Source organism: Schistocerca americana, chromosome 4 (genome assembly GCF_021461395.2).
Source record: "Schistocerca americana isolate TAMUIC-IGC-003095 chromosome 4, iqSchAmer2.1, whole genome shotgun sequence".
NCBI lineage: Eukaryota > Metazoa > Arthropoda > Insecta > Orthoptera > Acrididae > Schistocerca > Schistocerca americana.
The window spans coordinates 724,975,173-724,993,081 of NC_060122.1; the positions used below are offsets into that span (position 1 = coordinate 724,975,173).

The 17,909-nt window shown below is 44.4% G+C and overlaps 1 protein-coding gene across 3 annotated transcripts in view; it reads left to right on the top strand.

Moving 5' to 3' along the window:
• Positions 1-9,539, top strand: part of LOC124612415 — a 350,836-nt gene extending 341,297 nt beyond the window's left edge. For all 3 annotated transcript variants that reach the window (XM_047140616.1, XM_047140614.1, XM_047140615.1), the window contains one exon: positions 7,041-9,539. In XM_047140616.1, coding sequence (XP_046996572.1) covers positions 7,041-7,316 — 276 coding nt within the window. In that variant the 3' untranslated portion in view covers positions 7,317-9,539. The remainder of the gene's footprint in view (positions 1-7,040) is intronic.
• The last annotated feature ends 8,370 nt before the right edge of the window (positions 9,540-17,909 follow it).

Consider the following 17,909-nt stretch of genomic DNA (forward strand, 5'->3'; position numbering starts at 1 on the left):
CTCATGCACCGAAAGCAGTGCTTAGGCAGACAGGAGGATCAACATCGTTAATCTTAACCACTGCAGCACACCGCGAGATAAAAGAGGACTAGAAAGACATTTCCAGGTAATTTCAAACACGATAATTACGTGCAACAGTGTACCCAGTAATTGAAAAATGACCTGAAACGTGAACAGTTAACAATTTGAGAGTCGAACAGGGATCTCAAGTATAAGCCTTGAGGATTCGAGTTCAGTGTCTTAAGCACTGCGACACGTCGCTCACTCAAACTACCGCTCCTTTTACAGTGTGAATAATAACAGACTTTGTGAGAGGAATGCCAACTACTGGCCATTAAAATTGCTACACCACGAAGATGACGTGCTACTGACGCGAAATTTAACAGACAGGAAGAAGACGCTGTGATATGCAAATGATCAGCTTTTCAGAGCATTCACACAAGGTTGGCGCCGGTGGCGACACCTACAACGTGCTGACACGAGAAAAATTTCCAACCGATTTCTCATACACAAACAGCAGTTGACCGGCGTTGACTGGCGAGAAGTTGTTGTGATGGCTCGTGTAAGGAGGAGAAATCAGTACCATCACGTTTCCGACTTTGATAAAGGTCGGATTGTAGCCTATCGCGATTGCGGTTTATCGTATCGCGACATTGCTGCTCGCGTTGGTCGAGATCCAGTGACTGTTAGCAGAATATGGTATCGGTGGGTTCAGGAGGGTAATACGGAACGCCGTGCTGGATCAGAACAGCCTCGTATCACTAGCAGTCGAGATGACAGGCATCTTATCCGCGTGGCTGTAACGGATCGTGCAGCCACGTCTCGATCCCTGAGTCAACAGATGGGGACGTTTGCAAGACAACAACCATCTGCACGAACAGTTCGACGACGTTTGCAGCAGCATGGGCTATCAGCTCGGAGAACATGGCTGCGGTTACCCTTGACGCTGCATCACAGACAGTAGCGCACTGCGATGGTGTACTCAACGACGAACCTGGGTGCACGAATGGCAAAACGTCATTTTTTCGGATGGATCCAGGTTCTGTTTACAGCATCATGATGGTTGCATCCGTGTTTGGCGACATCGCGGTGAACGCACATTGGAAGCGTGTATTCGTCATCGTCATACTGGCGTATCACCCGGCGTAATAGTATGGGGTGTCATTGGTTACACGTCTCGGTCACCTCTTGTTCGCATTGATGGCACTTTGAACAGTGGACGTTACATTTTAGATGTGTTACGACCCGTTTCTCTACCCTTCATTCGATCCTTGTGAAATTCTACATTTCAGCAGGATAATGCACGATCGCATGTTGCAGGTCCTGTACGGGCCTTTCTGGCTACAGAAAATGTTCGACTGTTGCCCTGGCCAGCACATTCTCCAGATCTCTCACCAATTGAAAACGTCTGGTCAATGGTGGCCGAGCAAGTGGTTCGTCACAATACGCCAGTCACTACTCTTGATGAACTGTGGTATCGTGTTGAAGCGCATGGGCACCTGTACCTGTACACACCATCCAAGCTCTGTTTGACTCAATGCCCAGGCGTATGATGGCCGTTATTACGGGCAGAGTTGGTTGTTCTGGGTACTGATTTCTCAGGATCTATGCACCAAATTGCGTGAAAATGTTATCACATATCAGATCTAGTATAATATATTTGTCCAATGAATACCCGTTTATCATCTGCATTTCTTCTTGGTGTAGCAATTTTAATGGCTAGTAGTGTATTTTCACCACTTTCGGTCCTTTATATCTTTAGAAAAAGTAAATATTCATTACTCAGCAACGAAGAACAAGCATTTTCGTATCGGTAATACAGCCACAAATTTATTGTAAGACAATAGCATTTTCACACTGGCTCTTATAAAACCACTGTCATTTATACCACTACAGCTGGTTTCGGCTATTTGCCATTTTCAAGTGCATACTCCTACTATGTTTATAAATTTAAGTCACACGTTGAGGGTGTATACGGATAGACATTTGCCATTTTAATACGTAAACGTCGCATTAAACAAGAGCGAGAACAGCCTTACATATTCCGTCAATACTTTGAAATAACAAGCTGCCGCTGTGTATTTGTAAACGCCTGTAAGTTTTTCTTGTTTTCCCTTACTCAGGTACTGTAGATGCAGAACGCTTTACCGAGCGAGGTGGCGCAGTGGTTACCCCCCCCCCCCCCCCCCCCCCCCACACACACACACACACACCACTGGGGAGAACGACTGTTCAAACCCGGTCCGGCCATCCTGATTTAGGTTTCCCGTGATTTCCCTAAATCGCTTCAAAGCAAATGCCGGGATAGTTTCCTTTCCTAATCCGATGGGATCGATGACCTTGCTGTTTGGTCCCCTCCCCCAAATCAACCAACCAACCAAAATGCTTCCTTTGAAAAGCGCACGACCGACTTCCTTCGTCATCCTTACCCTATCCGATTTTGTGCTGAGACTGTAACGATCTCGTCGTAGACGGGATATTATACCTTAACCATCTTTCCAACTATTTTTTTCTTTTTTACTAACAAACGTAGCACTACTCATGCCTCCGTATCAATTGTTGCAAGAAATGTCACTCATGAGCAATAAGTAGCACTGCACTTGTGAATTCTGACATGAGCTATTTCTTATCTCTGATGAACTGATCGGCGAGAGAGATATTGGATCTAGCTAATTCTGCTGCGAATGTTTGAAAATAAAGATAAGATACGGTTTTGCACAATAAGATCTCGTTAAGAGGCAGGTGTCCGGAGCCAGTGCTTGGGATTACTCCCGCACTTTGTCCCTGCGTCTGCGAGTGAAACAGCGCAAAGAGCGACTTCGTAGATCAGAGAATCCGGTGATTATGATGCTGTATCAAAATGCTTACGAGATTAACACGAAGTACAGCACTGGCAATGCAACACCTGCGCGGAAAATACATACACAGACTCATGAACGTATTCCTTTCTTCAATAGATGATCTACTTTTAGATCACGCTGCTCTTGCATAACCATTACTGTTGAGCACGAGGACCATATGACTGAGCTTCCACTGTCGCAGAATCATCTGCCGTACTTAATCTGTACGGGCAGTTTTCGTATCCGGCATCACTACTTGTTACTGCTGTTGGGGTTTTTTGTACCTGTCGATGGGCTCCTTGCCACCTGTCTGCCGCTTATTGTGACGTTTTTATTGATTCAGTTCTGCAGTGACGGTACCTGCAGTAACAAAATGGTTCAAATGGCTCTGAGCACTATGGGACTTAACATCTGTGGTCATCAGTCCCCTAGAACTTAGAACTACTTAAACCTAACTAACCTAAGGACATCACCCACATCCATGCCCGAGGCAGGATTCGAACCTGCGACCGTAGCAGTCACGCGGCTCCGGACTGAGCGCCTAGAACCGCTAGACCACCGCGGCCGGCCCTGTAGTAATAACCTGTGGTATTTACAGTATGCAGCATTGTAATAAACTGTATATATTCGTATCGAGAACCAAACCTCACAGCCCTATAAAGTCCCTATCTAATTCTATACAGAATCTACAGCCTTAACCACAGTAAATTATTAATATCTAAAAAAAAATCCCAGTCGTTGGAAGAAGTCGCAGGCCCCATCTGTCTACAAGAACGGAAGATTCACCAACTCTCCAACACACTGACATCCTTCTGTTGAAGGAAAAAGGTTCTGAGCTTAGGCGTAATGAGGAATCTGGAACAGTATCCCTCCATCATACCATCCAGTACAGATTCCAAAAATATCGGCCGTGCACTGTTCTCAGAATGGTTCAAATGGCTCTGAGCACTATGGGACTCAACTGCTGAGGTCATCAGTCCCCTAGAACTTAGAACTAGTTAAACCTAACTAACCTAAGGACATCACAAACATCCATGCCCGAGGCAGGATTCGAACCTGCGACCGTAGCGGTCTTGCGGTTCCAGACTGCAGCGCCTTTAACCGCACGGCCACTTCGGCCGGCTGCACTGTTCTCATTTGACTAGAAAGGCTTGGACGAAGTCAGTCAAGTAGATGCAATATTTCCATTCTTCTGAACATTGTTTGAATTAGTAACAAAACAACGTTATTAACGCCATTACGCTGATATCGAGTACCGAACGAAGTTTGTGAAAGGAGTGAGTGAGGATTCCTTGGTAGGGAGTATGCAGCAAGCTATTTTGGACTGAGAACCACCGAAAGAAGTTGAAGTAACTTCAGGAAAACCTCAGAGACGTGCGTGGGAACGCTTGCTGCGCATGATATATATTCATGACCTGACAGATAGTATTAATCAGACATTTTGCAGGTAGTGTTATATATAATGAAGTACTGTTATCTATAAAAAGTTGCACAAATGTGCAGTCACTTCTACATAAAATTTCACGACAGTGCAAAGATTGGCATCTTTCTTTGAATGTTCAGAACTGTAAAATTGTGCAATTCAAGAAATCCAAAAATTTCTGTTCTATGACTGCAGTTCGATGAGCCACAACTAGAATAAGTCAACTGATACAAATACATGATTGTGACAGTAAGATGGAATATGAAATGAAATGATCACACAAGCTCACACGTAGGTATAGCAGGTGGCAAATTTCGGTTGATTGGCAGGATACAGGGAAAGTGCAGTGAGATTACAATTGCTGTTGCTATCAAAAAACTCACTCGATCCACCCTAGAATATTATTGAAGTGTTTGGAACACTCACCAAATAGTAGTAACAGGGGATACTGAAAGTATACATAGAAGAGCACCACGAATGGCCACATGTTTGTTTGACCCATGACAGAGCGTCATAAGAGGCTGGAAAAGCTAAACTGGCAGACACCTGAAGATAAGACAAACCTGTCCTGGAAAAGCCATCTTAGAGTTCTACGAAGCAGCATTAAGTGAAGAATCTAGGAATATACTACAACCCCACGTATCGCTCTCCTAGGAACCACGAATTCTAGATTAGGGTAATTACAGCGGCTACAGAGGCCTAGGCAATCGTTCTTCCCGCGCTCCGTATAAGTGGTGCAAGAGAATTACCCTTAACGATGTGTTTCACAGTGGCTTGCAGAGAATAGATGTAGATGTAGATATGTGTGTGTGTGTGTGAGTGTGTGTGTGAGAGAGAGAGAGAGAGAGAGAGAGAGAGAGAGAGAGAGGGAGGTGAGAGTGTGTGTACACGCCCCCCCCCCCCCCCCCCCACACACACACAACTGCAATCCATTGTGGTGCGGTGCATAATGTTAAAAGGACCGCACGAAATCGTAATTGGAAAGAAAAACAGTGAAACAGTTAGAGCAGCTTGTGTCCCAAGAAGTTGTTTTTAACTTATAAGCCAATAAGCTATGAGCCAGAAATAAATTCAGAATTGTTCCATCACATATCCGGTATATGCATATAGTAAGAAAAAATAAGTATCATAGGTCAGTGAGCGTTCTTCAAAAATAGAATTTGCGAAACATGTCTGTCCGCCTCTGTAGCTCAGTGATCAGCGCGTCTGGGTGTTATGCAGAGGAGCGCCGTTCGATTGCTGGTATTGCCATGAATTTTTTCATCTGTGGGCCATGGTGCACCACAGTTCCCTCGGCGCCGATTTTGGATAGTGCCCCTTTGTCGTGCACGGTATACTTTAACCACAGTGGCACACGAACAGTTTCTCCAAACTTAGCCGTTTCGGAAATGCTTCCACACTTGGCCAGTAAGTCATTGATCATGCCCGCCCGGACGTCAAATAATCGCTTCGTTACCCATTACGACAATGACCGCATTGTTTCCCGCGTCTGCCTGACACACTTTATATTCCCTCGACTGCTAGTGCTGCCAACTGCTGTCTGTGAGCGGTTATCGTACGTTGGCATCGAACATAGAAGGTTGTCGCATTAATGCGACTGGACTGCGTATCACTATAAGAACTAGTTTTGGCCAAACAGCCCCCTCTAGGACTGTGTGACTCTCTCTAAACATCCTGTATAAACCCTTGTACTTTAATCGCTTTTGTACGTAATCACACATTTGCAGTTATCTTGTAAATGGACCCATCATTGCTGGTATGTTTTTGTTTCTATAAATCAGTCAAGTGAAAACGAGACGGGCTTCCCCCCCCCCCCCCCCTCCTCAGGGCTCCCTTTCTCCCTCCCTCTTCCCCCTTCCCTTCTTCCTCCTTTTCCCCTGCCGAACACCTTCTTTTACCTTTCCACCCCCCCCCCCTGCCCCGGGCTTATCCTTTCCTTCTCCCCTCCACTGCCCCCCTCCTACCCCCCTCCTGGTTTCCCCCTACCGTCTGTCCTCCCATTTCTTCCCCCCCTCCTCCCTTCACCCGGTGGTAGGTCCCATTCAGTGCAGTGATTTTTAACGTTTTCATTGTGGTGTCAGTGTTATTCCAGTGCCGTGTGCAGTGCTACGTTCCACCAGCACCGGCAGTGTCGCCAGCGTCATTCATTTGTGTTCCCACTGTGGTGCTACTTTGTTTTCGTGTCGAGTCACAGTGTTCATTCTCAGCATGTGTGTATGGCTTTCGTCTATGTTGTTTGTAAATCTACCGTTTCTACTCATCACTTTATACCATTCTATGTTATGTATTATTTTCTCATTTGCCTATGTTTTCTCTGTAACTCTCTTGGCTGAAGAGTGGCGTATTGTGCCGTTGCCAGCCCGCTCCTTTTTGGGGAGTGAAATAACAATAAAGAAAAAAAAATGAGGTGCATGACAAACATTGGCCAAGTGCGAGTAGCACTCACACATTGAGGGTTCCGTACAAACTTAATTATGTATACAGACAGTTCATCCATCCTGGAAATCGGACCAGGGCAGTGCGTGCAGCTGTGGTAGTCACAGTGCCACAATGGTGTACTGGTTAGCACATCTGCCTAGTGAGCAGGAGAACTGGGTTCAAGTCGCAGCCTTGGCACAAATTTTAAGTCATTACTTCAGTTTATATCTTACGTTTAGAAATTTGTTACGATATATCCTATATGTTGTGATAAGCATGGCACATTTGAAGTGCTGGATCTTTTCCGAGTTTTGTGGCGAGCTTAATGTTCTGACGGTGTGCTCTCGCTGTGTCCGCAGATGGAGAACCCGGCTTTCGAGCGGGATGGGTCGGTAGCCGGAAGCAGCGGCGTCGCGGCGGTGCGCAGCGTGGAGCTGGGGGCCGTGGAGGCGCCGCCCCCGAGCAACGGCGTCGTCTGCACCGACTTGTGCCGCACGCAGTTGCCGCCGCTGCCGCACAAACAGCCGCCCAGCCCCTGGAACCGCCTCAAGACCGTCTTCCTCGCCACCATCATCGCCATACTCGTCGTCTGGGTCATCGTCTTCACCACCCTCAGCCAGCTAGGCTACTTCTAGCAGCGGGCCCTCTGTCCCCGGCTTACGTCTGCATCTGTCGCTCCACAGCTCACGGAACAGTCGGGATCCTCCTCCACGTCAGGAGGAGAAGCTGCACTTCCTCCATCGACGCTGGCATCAGCAAGATGAACTGGGTGTCATGTCAGGCTTTCAGCAATACTGAACATTCTACATTCCACAAGCCACAGTATCAATCGACAGAGAGTCTAAGCTGCGATATTCACCTCGCTAAGCATCCGTTGACTCCGTCATACTAAATCAGGAGATGAAATGGGCTTTGAACACTGTTGGATGTCATTGGTTCTAGTTAGAGACATTCCAATTAATTTACAGGTAAAACTGTTGGGTCGGACATTCAGTGCAAATATATTTTGTGCAGCTGGTGCCCAAAACTCGTAAATATTTGAAGAAAGTTGTATTTAAGACCCACCAAGAGCTGCTGATGAAACAGACTTTCCATTATGATCAATAATATAAAAAAATGTCTACCTGAGCCTGTATGATATCGACATTAGGGTGCCGTAAAAAAGAAAAATCCCGTGTCACTGAAACTGCTGACACTGATACATGCTATGAGTTCTATAAATTCATTTCATTATGAAGACAGTTCGTGACACAGGATTGTTTTTTGTTCTGCTTTTCGACGCCAGAGCCTTATGTAAATAACTTTATGTTACTTGATGATAATCGGCTGATTGAAAATGATAGTAAATAAAAGTATATTTCGTCAACAGCTCACGGTGGTTTTTAAATGAGGGAAAAAATAAAGTGCGTGACCAGGGTACTGGCTTGACTGCAGGCAGAGCACCATTTATTCGCCGCGGCATTAGGCCATCTTATCGAACATCATTTATTCATGGGAAAGATCCAAAATCTCCACCCCCAATTCAGTATCGAACCCAGGACATCTAGGGCCGGAACGTAGTGATCTACAAGCTAGACCACCAGGCCACCTCTTAAATATGACTTTCTTCAATTTCGGCGCAAACGCTAGTTATTTACTATTTTCATTCGTCGCTTTCCGTATTTTTCTCATGCTTTTATTTTTTCACTGCTTCGTCGTCCGATCATGGTAATTATGTTTTTCTTTCGTACAAAATTGCAGCACTTCTTTCTGCTTGTCAGGTCAGTGCAGCAATAGATCTTTTCGTGTTGTATTGGTCATTTTATTTCACCTGTAGGAACTGTATGTTTCTCTCTCGCCTACCAACATCACAACGATGTTAAATGGAAGATGAATGGCATTCCTCGCTGCATTTACCAAACAGTAACTATTGCCTAAGCTTTTCTCTATGGAAGACGTTCTACCATTTCTCCTCCTTTTCATTCGTCTCGGCCTTCTCCCTGATTTTCGTCTTCTCTGTTTCCTCACCCTTTTTCTGTCAATAACTCTCCATCTATTACGCAGAGCACATCGTTCCGCTAGCCGCTCCGTGGTACAGCAGCTGATTTGCTGTCTGTTTTAGTCGTCAAATGTGGTTGCTAATCTGAGGTTTTTATTTGTTCTTGTCTCTTCTGTTCGCTTCCTCACAGAGCTGGTTGAGCACACATGATGCAGTTTATTGCAACTAGTTCCTGCTGCTTAACCATCTCATGTTGTGCTGGTAGTAGAGGAAGCGTGATCGGAAGGTGCTGTATAGTGGAATGTTGCAGATGGAAGCAAATTGGATTACATTACAGCTATCATGGAAAAATTAATCGGAGCCGGTTGAGATCTCTCTTACTGGAATATGAGGCTAGCGAAATCACACAACCCACGTCTCGTTTCTCAACTCGCGTCTGAGCTTACGTTCCAATCTGGCAGCTACTCCTAAGGGACCAAACTGACTTTGAACACTGTTGTATTGTTTGTTATTGTTAATGTTTTCGTTATTGTAATGGTGCTTACATTCCGTGTTATTACTTTTTTGCATAAGATTTGTATGTGCTTTCTTCGTGGACGTTGGTTTTACCTCTATGAAACACAAATATCAAAAGACTGAGAGTAAGACATTTCTATAGTGCTAAGTCGTTGTAAGATAAAATAATGTAATGATTAATGTGATAATCTTACTTTATGACAGCACACATTCTAGACGTACTGCTTGGAATTCGGCATAAATCCGCGTAACGTACAATACTCTTTTGCCACAAAGACGTTTGAAACTTTATAAACTTTGTTTTAATATGGAAAATTTAATATATTGTATGTTGTTTGAATAAAGCTGTTTTATATGCACAGTACTCATTCAATTATTGTTTACAGTTTGATAGATGCCTGACTGAAAATGAGCAAAACAGATATTACGGAATACGTTTATTAAAATTTTGTAGGGTGAATTTCGATTTGGTTCCTCTGAAAGCGCGAGGCCGATTTCCTTTCTCAATCACAGTTTGTGCTCCGTCTCTAATAACAGATACGTAATGAGGGTAACAGATCTAGTGAACTTATGCTCGAACCTTCTCATAAACGCCGGCAAGGTATTGAGCCTAAACACCTACAACGAAAGGACCGATGTGTACGCAACTCTGCATTCCTTCAGTGAGCATACAGTTTACCAGAACTGCATTCTGTGACGGCTGTAATGACCACCGGAGTGTGTCACCGTTGCTACCTCGTGAACTTGTTATTAGGTTTCGAGAGTACACTACTGGCCATTAAAATTGCTACACCAAGAAGAAATGCAGATGAGAAACGGGTTTTAACTGGACAAATATATTATACTAGAACTGACATGTGATTACATTTTCACGCAATTTGGGTGCATAGATCCTGAAAAATCAGTACCCAGAACAACCACCTCTGGCCATAATAACGGCCTTATACGCCTGGGCATTGAGTCAAACAGAACTTGGATGGCGTGTACAGGTACAGCTGCCCAAGCAGCTTCAGCACGATACCACAGTTCATTAAGAGTAGTGACTGGCGTATTGTGACGAGCCAGTTGCTCGGCCACCATTGACCAGACGTTTGCAATTGGTGAGTGATCTGGAGAATGTGCTGGCCAGAAAGGCACGTACATGACCTGCAACGTGCGCTCGTGCATTATCCTGCTGAGATGTAGGGTTTCGCAGGGATCGAATGAAAGGTAGAGCCACAGGTCGTAACACATCTGAAATGTAACGTCCACTGTTCAAAGTGCCGTCAATGCAAACAAGGGGTGACCGAGACGTGTAACCAATGGCACCCCGTACCATCACGCCGGGTGATACGCCAGTATGGCGATGACAAATACACGCTTCCGATGTGCGTTCACCGCGATGTCGTCAAACACGGATGCGACCATCATGATGCTATAAACAGAACCCGGATTCATCCGAAAAAATGAGGTTTTACCATTCGTGCACCCAGGTTCGTCGTTGAGTACACCATCGCAGCGCGCTCCTGTCTGTGATGCAACGTCAAGGGTAACCGCAGCCATGTTCTCCGAGCTGATAGTCCATGCTGCTGCAAACGTCGTCGAACTGTTCGTGCAGATGGTTGTTGTCTTGCAAACGTCCCCATCTGTTGACTCAGGGATCGAGACGTGGCTGCACGATCCGTTACAGCTATGCGGATAAGATGCCTGTCATCTCGACTGCTAGTGATACGAGGCTGTTCTGATCCAGCACGGCGTTCCGTATTACCCTCCTGAACCCACCGATACCATATTCTGCTAACAGTCACTGGATCTCGACCAACGCGAGCAGCAATGTCGCGATAAGGTAAACCGCAATCGCGATAGGCTACAATCCGACCTTTATCAAAGTCGGAAACGTGATGGTACGCATTACTCCTCCTTACACGAGGCATCACAACAACTTTTCACCAGGCAACGCCGGTCAAGTGCTGTTTGTGTATCGGATGGAAACTTTCCTGATGTCAGCATGTTGTAGGTGTCGCCACCGGCGCCAACCTTGTGTGAATGCTCTGAAAAGCTAATCATTTGCATATCACAGCATCTTCTTCCTGTCGGTTAAATTTCGCGTCTGTAGCACGTCATCTTCGTGGTGTAGCAATTTTAATGGCAAGTAGTGTATATAATGAGCGTAGAATAAATTAGTACATATTGTGAAGGGCCACGGTGAATCTTGCGTGCTCGCCAGAAACAAAGTTATAAGCAATTCACAACAGAAGCATCATTCTGATTCTGCATGCGTCTGCCCGGTCCAATCGTGCGATAAATTAAGCGTCGGCAGGATTGGGTGGGTGACCGGCCTTGTATGCCGCCTGCTGTTAATAATTTTCCATTTGCCTTTGGGGTAGACGTGACAGGAGGAGGGGTGGCGTAAAGTCCCTGATCGCCAGACTTTGCAGCTGTCTCCTGGATTAAACTCCTCTCCTTCAGTGTCTCACGAAGTGAGGGCATGCGACACTGCTGATGGTGATTCGTCCGCTGGGTGGAGACTTTAAGATTGGTGGTCCTCTCTATGCTCGTTGGTAGGAGTAGGTTATGTGCCAGCACCGGGTTTCACCCTATCGTTTCTACACACTATTACAGTCATCTATATATCCACACACAGCTCTCAGACGTCGCGAAGGAAAGCTGTCTGCAGACACGAAAGGTAAGGAAAACCGTTCCAATTAGCCGCCTGAAGCTGCCCTTCGGTGTCTCCTAGCCATTCATGCCATACAACGTCATTTTCTTCTACCTTGAATGACCATAATCGTCAGGTAGGGTGGATCCTATGGAAGGAGATTCTACAGATGGTTTGGAGAGAGACACAGGTGTTACCCGTAGTGTAGTGATGGTATGATCGACCACATCACCTCTGGTACTGAGGACTCTGATGGTACAGCTCTAAGTCACAGACATCTTCCGTCCCCATGAGACTTTATCATACTACTGTTTTGCGACAGAGTAACGCCCATCCGTGTACAGCACATGTCGCCACGTTCTACTTGCAAGCTGTTGCGAGGCGCCCTTCAGGCAACAAGATTAACCGATCTGTTCCCAACAGTACGTATGTGGGACCAGTTACGACGTCAGCTTCAGCCCAGGGACAAAATCCAGGATACCAGTGGTCATTTACAACAAACGTAGGCCATTTTCCCAACAAAATCAGTGCACGCATCCGTGCCCAGAGGGGTCGGGAATCTATTCGTATTGAGAATTTCCTTGTTCATTTAACTTGCATTTGTAATGAAGTAGCGTTTCACGCTCTCCTCTCCTTCTATGTCCTTACCTTTTTTGCAGTGAGCGCTCATTAATAACAATTGAAGGTAACATGGGTTTCGTTAGTTCTGATATTGTTGAATTCAGAAACTGATTTGATAAACGGACATGATCTCTTTCCAAGTCAGTGGATGATTGTGATGATTTCCTTTCAGTCCAATCACAAAGAAAGCAGGTGTTGACAGATGCGAAAATTACCGAACTATCAGTTTAATAAGTCGCAGCTGCTAAATACTAACGCAAATTCTTTACACACGAATGGAAAAACTGATAGAAGCCGACCTCGGGGAAGATCAGTTTGGATTTCGTAGAAATATTGGAACACGTGAGGCAATACTGACCCTACGACCTAAGACAGATTAAGGAAAAGCAAACCTAAGTTTCTAGCACTTGTAGACTTAGAGAAAGCTTTTGACAATGTTGACTGGAATACTCTCTTTCAAATTCTTTAGGTGGCAGGGGTAAAATACAGGAAGCGAAAGTCTATTTACAATTTGTACAGAAACCAGGGGCATGAAGGGGAAGCATTGTTTGGGAAGGGAGTGAAACAGGGCTGTAGCCTATCCCCGATGTTGTTCAATCTGTATATTGAGCAAGCAGTAAAGGAAACAAAAGAAAATTTCGGAGTAGGAATTAAAACCCACGAAGAAGAAATAAAAACTTTGAGGTTCGCCCATGATATTGTAATTCTGTCAAAGACAACAAAGGACCTGGAACAGCAGTTGAACGGAATGGACAGTGTCTTGAAAGGAGGATATAAGATGAACATCAACAAAAGCAAAACGAGGATAATGGAATGTAGTCGAATTAAATTGGGTGATACTGAGGGAATTAGAATACGAAATGAGACACTTAAAGTAGTAAATGAGTTTTGCTATTTAGGGAGCTAAATAACTGATGGTGGTGGAAGTAGAGAGGATATAAAATGTAGACTGGCAATGGCAAGGAAAGCGTTTCTGAAGAAGAGAAGTTTGTTAACATCGAGTATAGATTTAAGTGTCAGGAAGTCGTTTCTGAAAGTATTTGTATGGAGTGTAGCCATGTATGGAAGTGAAACATGGACGATAAATAGTTTAGACAAGAAGAGAATAGAAGTTTTCGAAATGTGGTGCTACAGAAGAATGCTGAAGATTAGATGGGTAGATCACATAACTAATGAGGAGGTATTGAATAGAATTGAGGAGAAGAGAAATTTGTGGCACAACTTGACTAGAAGAATGGTTCGGTTGTGTAGGACATGTTCTGAGGCATCAAGGGATCGCCAATTTAGTACTGGAGGGCAGCGTGGAGGGTAAAAATCGTAGAAGGAGACCAAGAGATGAATACACTAAACAGATTCAGAAGGATGTAGGTTGCAGTAGGTACTGGGAGATGAAGAAGCTTGCACAGGATAGAGTAGCTTGGAGAGTTGCATCAAACCAGCCTCTGGCCTGAAGACCACAACAACAACAAGAACAACGTGTAGAAGGCGAACGGCGGGTAACTGGTGAGCAGACGCCCTCGCAGGTAAGTGAACCAGGGACCCAGCAACAAAGGAGCCAGCTACATGTCACTAGGTTCCAGGTGAGTAACTCCACTGCCTACCTACAGACACTTCAGGAAACGAGTGAGGCTTGAGGCATTCTGGCTCCAGATTCGACGACAGAAACAATTTCCTTTCGTAGCAGGCTGACACTACTCAGGCTTCTTTTTTTTAATTTCAGATATTGCAGTATTTCTTTTATTTCTTGATGTCGTTTCTTCTTGTCCCATCCTCTTGTCAATTTTTCCCACATATTTTCATGCTCGCAGGTTCTGCGGAGAACCTCTTCATTTCTTATCACCTAATTTTCAACATCCTTCTACACGACAACGTCTCAAACCCCTCGATTCTCTTGTTCTCAGCTTCCCCCACAGCCCATGACTCGCTTTCATAAAATGCTGCCATCCAGACGAACATTCTCAGAAATTTTTTCCTCAGTTAATTAAGGCCGATGTTTGATACTATCAGGCTGTTCGTGGCCAGGAATGCTGTCTTGACTTATGCTAGTCTGCTTTTTATGTTGTCGTGCTTCATCTGTCATGCGTTAGCTTGCGTTAAAGGTACATTCATTCACTTCGCCTAGCTCGTGGTGCCCAATTTTGATGTTTATTTTATCACTAATCTCGTTTCAGCCTTCCGCATCACTGTCGTTCTTCATCAGTTTATATTAAGTACACATTCTGCCTTCAGTAGACTATTCAGTATGTAACTCTCCCTCGCGTCTATCGTTGATATTCATTCACCCTGAATTATAATCCCAATCTTGAACCTTTCTTTTATTTCCGTCATTGTTTCTTCGATGTAGGGACTGAACAATGTGGAAGAAAGGCTGCATCCTAGTCTTACTCCCTTTTTAATCCGAGCAACATCGTTCTTGATCTTCTGTCCGCAGCTCGTCGTCTAGTGCCTAGCGCCAGCTCGTGGTCTAGTGCTTAGCGCTGCCTCTGTATCACGGGGTCCCGGCTTCGACTCCCGGCCGGGTTAGAGATTTTCTCTGCCTGGGTACTGAGTGTGTCTGTTGTCCTTATCTTGTCCTCATCATTTCATCATCATTCGTGAAAGTGGCGAGACTGCCCTGTGTAAAGATTGGGAATTTGTATGGGCGCTGACAACAGCACAGTTGAGGGCCAAACATCATCATCATCTTGATAGTCCAGTGTTACAATTGCTTCTTCGTTCTTTTACATGTTGCATATTACCCATCTTGCACCATTTCCCCGGGAATTCCGAACATGTTGCATTTTTTTACATTATGGAACGCTTTTTCTTGTTCTACAAATCCTATGAAGGCTTCCATCATCTACTGCTACTTCAGAACTGCCTCTTTGGTATCTTTCCTAAAACCAAACTCATCATCATCTACCGTACCCTCAATTTCCTTTTCCAGCAGTCCTCACATATCCCAGTCTATGCCTGTACCTGCGTATTTGTCCTCTATATTTTCTTTCAATGAAAAACAATTTAACACCGAAGATACACACGGCGATAGTGAAGACACTGGAGGCACATTCAGGTCCCAGTACAGCTTTTACGCGGAGCGGGCATATGAATGTGGAAATCGAAAGTGAATAAAAATGGATTTTTACGTTAAAAATAACAACGCTGTAAGCAAGCTAACATTTTCTTTTTACCTTAAATACACGAGAAGAGCAAGGAGGAATCTGTAACACTTCCAAAACTGAACCCACTGCGAAATCATATCGCACGTACCCTATGTAATTACGTATATACTTTCGTTTCGCTAAACCATTCGAGGCGAATGTCAGATTTGTTCCTTCTATAGGTGAAGGCCGATATGTACCCCCTCCCTGCCCCGTCCTCCCTCATCCCTGTCGATGAGCACCTGTGCTCCTTTTTCAATGGCCTCACTGTCGGGTAGACTTACCTACAATTGTGCTATCCTAGCATCCTTCAATAGCCGACTAAGAGCTTCAGGCTGCCCCTAGCCCTTCTAAGTACAATCGAGTTGCGGTCCGACACGCGGTTTCATTTATCACTATCTTTCATTACAGTGTACACTCGAATAAACAGTAACGTGTCTCATCAGCTGCCTCCGTTTTCCCCGTCCCTGAGATCGTAATATACGGAAGGTGTTCGAAAATATTGTTACAAGCTGTAGAGGGGACTGAATACATAATATTTTGAATAGGAACCCATGTCCAGAAACGGCTCGTTTCCGTTCTACGGTGGTTTTAATTCTGATGTTTAGTTCATCCACTTCTGCGTGATAAACTGCCATCAGGTAATAATTCGAAAGGAAACATAACGAAACATCCATTTATACGTTACTCCAAAACAAAGAAGAACCCAGCATACTGTACATACAGAGCAGTACTGATGCATTACAACAGCGACTCAATGTGGCGACCATCGACGTTGTTACAGACACTGTACCTACGAAGCACGTTCTGGTACAAACACTCCATCCCACCTGGTGTCTCCTTAATTTCTAGTGCAGCGGCCAGATCCTGTACCAGCAGATTTCCCTCTCTCTCTCTACAACAGTCTCTCAGCAAGACAGACGTTAAGTGACATCACGTGACCGTCTGATGTAGTACGCGTCATCCTGTCTAGCCTATTGCATACGTGGACAAGCAACTCTGAGACTTTTCTCTTTCCCTCAGCAGACGTGGACGCGTTCATATCTGAATTGAAACCGTCGCAGAACGGAAACGGTACGTTTCCGGACGTGGGTTTCTATTTAAAATATTACGCTCCTCTCTACAAGTCCTAGGAATTTGTAACGGGACTTTCAGAACACCCTGTATGCCTCTCGACAGAAAGTTAGCAAGTTCTGTGTAAGTACTTCTTAATTCACCTATGACTGTTTGAATGGTTCAAAATCATTAATTTGCGCACCATATTCAGGAACAACACACAGTCAGGATAAAAGTAGAACATGTATACTAGTGGTAGATAGCAAACATCGTACACTTAATCTTACTAAATCTTTTATTGTCCCATTCGAAATACATAAATATGACTTACAGGTACGAGAAATATACATCATTGGGCACACCCTCGGTGTGTCGATGACAAACTGTGGTCGCATCAGTCAACCATATAGCTCAATTCTACCTGCTTTGCATTTAGAAATATCTTTCAGGACGTTGACTTACGAACGGAATCGCTGTAATACTTTACATTGTTTCAGATTGTACCATCTTCTAGTAAAATATTGTGTGTACACGCCGCTAAAGTAATATATGAGTGCAGTAAGAATCTTATGTAAAGCTGATAATCAAGAATCATGCAGAAGCCCTTTAGAAGACCTTAAGTGCCAACACATTTATTCGCTAATGGTATTTGCTGTTAATAATGAGAGCGAACTGATCATACACTGAGAAACGACGGCCGCAATAATTAATAGAAAAATAATTTCCAAATAGATTAAGTATTTCTATTCAGGAATTTTATATTCTGGAGGAAAATAAAGAGGTTGCCGGTAGACAAGCAACAAACTGTAAACCCCAAGTGTTCAAAATCGAAGTAAAAGAGTTTGTCATCACCTCTCCTATAATGTAACAGAATATTTGGTGTTGGAGATGTTATTTTGTCGTCAGTACATTCCAGCTTTCTGTATTGATCTTGTATTTTTTGCGGCCAGCTCCTGCGAGGGGGTAGCCCGGCCTTCTGCTAAGACTCTTCTTTCCTCCAAGTAGATTTTGAATCCTTTTACGGATAGAGAAAGTATATAAGGATATTGGACGGGTAATTCAGTAGGTAAAGGGGAATGAAAATCTCCTATTAAAGGGGTTGGAATGGGATAGTAGGGGAAGGGAGTAGAACGAAGGGTGAAACTTCCCCTTTCAACAATTTTACAAGACTGTGCTTAAACTGACACACAATATTTTGTTAACGCAACGCAATCTGACTTTCAAAATTCCCTACAAAAGAATGGCCCTGACTAACATTAAACTATACCTTTCACAAATC